Source organism: Narcine bancroftii, chromosome 4 (assembly GCF_036971445.1).
Source record: "Narcine bancroftii isolate sNarBan1 chromosome 4, sNarBan1.hap1, whole genome shotgun sequence".
Classification (NCBI taxonomy): domain Eukaryota; kingdom Metazoa; phylum Chordata; class Chondrichthyes; order Torpediniformes; family Narcinidae; genus Narcine; species Narcine bancroftii.
Window position 1 is genome coordinate 79,139,179 of NC_091472.1, and position 4,805 is coordinate 79,143,983.

The 4,805-nt window shown below is 50.7% G+C and overlaps 1 protein-coding gene across 2 annotated transcripts in view; it reads right to left on the bottom strand.

Annotated features, from left to right (window-relative positions):
• Positions 1 to 4,511, bottom strand: part of LOC138760734 (sprouty-related, EVH1 domain-containing protein 2-like) — a 119,730-nt gene extending 115,219 nt beyond the window's left edge. Inside the window, exon 1 of one of the 2 annotated variants that reach the window (XM_069931752.1) lies at positions 4,340 to 4,511. In XM_069931752.1, the coding sequence (XP_069787853.1) occupies positions 4,340 to 4,389 (50 nt within the window). In that variant the 5' untranslated portion in view covers positions 4,390 to 4,511. Of the gene's footprint in view, positions 1 to 3,402; positions 3,986 to 4,339 lie in introns of those variants that run through there. The other variant, XM_069931754.1, reaches the window with a different exon arrangement.
• Positions 4,512 to 4,805: the final 294 nt, after the last annotated feature.

Here is a 4,805-nt window from a genome sequence, read left to right on the forward strand (position 1 = left end):
AAGTCCTACTTCCCATTTGGGGGACACTTGGATGTAATGATTTTACAGTTTCTGAATTTCCTTTTCACTAAACGCATGCTGCTGACGTTTAAAACAAGTCACATCAGGTGACTTTTTTGGGACTAGCAGTTGCCCCCCCCCCGCCCCCAAACAATTTGGCCATATTCAGCAGGAACCTGCAATCAGTATCCAACACATGATGTGCTCAATGGCAACAATTAATTCATACTGCAATCTCCCACCTCCAGGATCAGAACCTTCTCTTCTGAGGAAGAGGCGTGAATTTTACAGTGACACATGTATTCACCACAATGAATATGTACAGAATGCCAAACTTTCCTTGACTTCGAGTTGTACACCAACCATTTTTGCCAAGGAGAGCTCACAATGAGATAAGTTTAACAAATAAAAATCTTGCTGAACCACAATAAATTTACAAGACTCCATTTTTAAAAAAAATCAGCTTATTTCTTTATAATATAGTCATGATTCATAGAGTTTGACAGCCACTACATAAGATACAAAAAAAATCAAATGAATTCCAGTGATATTAAAAATAATGAAAGATTTTCCTGCTACATTTCTATTGTTGCAATCCTGAACAATGGTTCATTTACAAAGGCATTATGCTTTTAAGATAAAGCTTTCCTAAATTTCCTTCCAAAAATGCTTTCTCACAAAAGGGGTTGCCTCCAGTGGATGTATACAAAACAAACTCCTTCTGCAGCTGTGTTATACAGATCAACATTTCTGCCACCAAATAAAAAAAAACTGAAAGTAACAGTCATTTTCACCACAATTTTTTCCGTTGAAATCTTGCTCTACAAGAATTAAACAACATTATAATTCGATACATTTCACAAAATGCTGGCAAAAAAATTAAAAGTACAATCTTTCTTCATGAGTCAAATGAAAGAAACCGACATCAAGCAAACACAGATTTGCGATTTGATAACTGATGTGCATATTTTTCCTTTAATGGCATCTCCATTGGTTACAGTTGAAACATGTCAGGTTGTCATGAATGGGGCCTGAAGGTTACAGTATTTATGAATGGCCGATCATGTGACAATCATTAGCCAATTTATTCCACAACCAGGAGAGACAGTGTAGCCTGAACTCCGTGATGCAGGGACACGCTCCACAGCTCAGACTCGCAACCCCTCAGCTCCACACAACCACCATGAGATGCATTATGACAACCCCTCCCCTCACACTGGGGAGAGAGGCAGAAATGAACTTTTTGCAACAGAATTCTCTGCAGCTGCAGTGGCCACCCCAAATGAAGGGCTTTCATCTTCAACCCGCCCCCTTCTCTCCCACCCTTTGTTTTCCTCAGCCTTCACTTTATACACATCCACTACCCTCTTTCCCTTCATCCAGGTCAATAAACAAATCACTCAATTCACCTCCCTGCACAATTTTTTTACTCTCCTTTACTCACTCTATCCTCTTACATCCACCTTCTTCATCCTCCTGATGTTCTCCACTGTCACACCCCCAACTCTTAGACTCTCTTCTCATAACCCCCACCCCCACTTCTTCCCTGAGTTTTCTTCTTTCATGCTGTACCCTATTCTCCTCTTCCTGTAACAACTCACATAGTTTCCATCTTCTAGCTAACCCCAGTGGACCACCTCTCTCATTTACACACATCATTGCCACCTCTACAACCCTGCCCCAAATCAGCCAGATTTGGCCGCACCAACACCCATGTCCACTGTCCATGCCTGACCTATCCCAAATACCATTCAACACCTTATCCCTACCTGCCCTTGCACCCAAGTGCTCTTCATCCTCAACACTCCAACCCACTGCTACCCTCTAACACACCCCTCCACAAATCCATCTGACAACCTCTCAATTGTCCCCTCCCCAGACTGACCATTAATACCAAAGAGCTCACCTGAGATGCAAAGCACCAACATTCTGAACACCTGCCAAACCCTTTGGTAATGCACTCCCCGTCCACTCCAAGACCCCCACATGCCCATTGACCACCACTCTCGCTCGGCACTCATCTCTGCACTCTCCTTCATCTATGCTTACCCAGATTCCCCTCATCCTTCATCATACCAGAAACATCGAGTCCGACCTTACACCTGCTACTCCTTCCTCATCCTCTATATATTCCAAGATAATCACCAGCCCCCTTCCCCAAAAAGCTCTTGAAGCTTCCATCCCTCACCTCCACATCCCCACCACACACCTCTCACGCTCACTACCCCACCGGTCTACTCTTCTCCACTAGCCCTCCTCTGTCACTCCTCATCACTCTTCACCCTTCAAAAACACCTTCCCCAGTCCTTAATCTCATCATTCTCCCCCCTCCTTGCTGGAACCCCTTCTCCCCAGGACTTCCCTCCTCGCTGGAAAACCCTTCACACCCCTGATCCCTCCTCACCAGGACCCTTTCCCCCACCGGGACCTTCACCTCCCTCCCCTCCTTGCCGGGCCCCCTTCCCCTCCCAGTCCCCTCTTTGCCAGGACCCCTCCCTGCTCCTGCCCCCTCTTCGCCAGGATGCCTTCCCTCCCTTGCCCGACATCTTCACCCCCCGCCCCCTCCTCGCTGGGACACCTTCCCCCTGCACCCACCTCGCAGGGACCCTTCACCATGTCACCTCCTCACTGAAATCCTTCCCCCTCTGCCCCCTCCTTGCCATGACCTTTGCCTCTCTGCCTACTATCCACCTTGTCACTTACTCCAGCTCTCATCTCAAACTCCCCTCCTGCCTTCGTCCCTCAATCCCCTCTCTACTTTCCTATCTCATTCCCCTCTTGCCATCCCTCAATTCCCCCTCCAGCCCTCATTGCACCTCCTGTTCTTCTCCTTAGTCGTCCCCCATATTCCCCTTCCAGCCCCCATTCCTCTTCCCCCAAAAGCCCTCACCCCAATCCCCTGTTCACTCCCTCCAGCCCTCACCCTGTCCACCCTCATTCCCCCTCCCATTCACTCCCTCCAGCCCTCACCCTGTCCACCCTCATTCCCCCTCCATTCACACCCTCCAGTCCTCATCCCCAATCCTCTTCCTACTCTCGTTCCCCTCCTGTTCCCCTCTACAGCCCTCGCCCTCTCAATCCTCCCCTACTCTCTCCCCCTCAATCCTCCCTCCAGCCCACTCTCCCCCCCCCCCCCACCCCATCCTCCCCTGCTGCTCTCGTGCCCAATCTCCCCACCAGTAAATTGACGTGCCTGGATTTATGTCAGTGTTTCCCATTTCTCTGAGCTTTAATGGATCATCTCCAGCCCCCTCCGTCGAGAATCGATGGCCATAATTCCTTGCAACTTGGAAAAAGCTGGGTGGTGGAATGGATTGAACACCAGTTTCTTTTTAGGGGGGGGGGGTGAGGGGGTGGAGAGAAAGAGAAGGGACGAGGAGCCCCAACACCGCAGTAACTCACTGGTCTGGATGTGATTGCTCGGTCATTTTTGTTGAGCCGTCGCGGACATTTCTGCAAACTTCATTCTTCAGTCTCGCTGCCTTTCTCGAAAAGCTTGTGATTTGTGGTGGTGGTGGTGGTGGGGTAATTCCCCCCCCCCCTCTCTCTCTCTCGTTGCCCCTCCTCCGGCCCCTGCTCGCTCGTCTGCTGCCTGCTCCCCGCCAGTCCAGTCACATTATCTCTGCGGGCTCCGGGCTCCTGCCGTCTTTCCCCGGGGCAACGCCGCCTGCGAGCCGCCGATCTTTGCACATGAAGCCGCTGCGGGAGCAGGGAAGGAAAGGAAGGAGGGAGGGAGGGAGGGAGGGAAGGGGGGGGGGGGGGTTGGTGGTGGAGAGAGAGAGAGAGAGAGAGAGAGAGGGGGGGGGGTGTGGGGGGGGGGGCCGGAGTCGGGTGCTGTTGGCTTCAAGCTGCGGCCGCCGCCGTTATTGCAAATCAGTAACAGGGGAAAAGCAGGTCAGAAAGTAAAAAAAAAAACCCACACACACACTCCCCGTGTTTTCAAAAGCCCATCTTACTCCATTTGGATTCACCAAAAAGGAAGCAGGGCGGAAGCAATGACATCACCGCCACAAGCAGCACAGAGGCGAGGACGAGAGCGTTGCCTGCGCGGCAACCAAAGAGTGCCGCCCGCCGCTCAGCAGCCTGTCCTCCGCTTTCCCATTCACAAAAAACAACCCTCCCACTCCGTTGCATCGCCCTGCCCCCTGGACGGACAGATTGCAAAGCTGCGCGGTGTGGGGTTTTTTTTTTGCAAAGGGCAGCTATTATATATAGCTATAAAAACCCCACTGAGTCAATGGCGTGGCTGCTTTCTTTCATTTTAAACGCCCCCCCCCCTTTTGAGATTGATCTCCGAAGGTTTTCCAGAGGGACTGGAGGTTGGCGCATTGATACTCACTCCACCAAATCGGATGTGATTGTAATCAGGTAAACGGAAATCTCCAGCATCAAGGTTGGCTGCTCTTTATCAAAGGGATGAGATAGGGAGGTCCTCCCCGTGGCCTGCCAAGAGGGAAGATGGTCAAAAGATCTTGGCAGGGAAAGTCAAACCAAGAGCAGGTTGCACGCTCCCTTTTCCAAACCAATAGGCTAAAGTTGTTGTTCCTGTGGAGAAGGGATTGCTTTTCTTCCCCCCTCCCTCTCCCTCCCTCTCTCTCTCTCTCTGCTGGGAAATCACATGATGTCCCGTCGTGGATGGCTTTCTGACATATTATGGCCCGCACCCCAATGGGATGCAGCCGCCTTGCTTTGTGCCCACCTTCATTCAGTTCGCGAGCGCCTGTTTTGCACGCAAGGGCAGCCTTGGCTCTTTGACTTCAGGACAGACGCTCCGTTAAAAGTAGTACAGGAGCATTTTCAAAGTT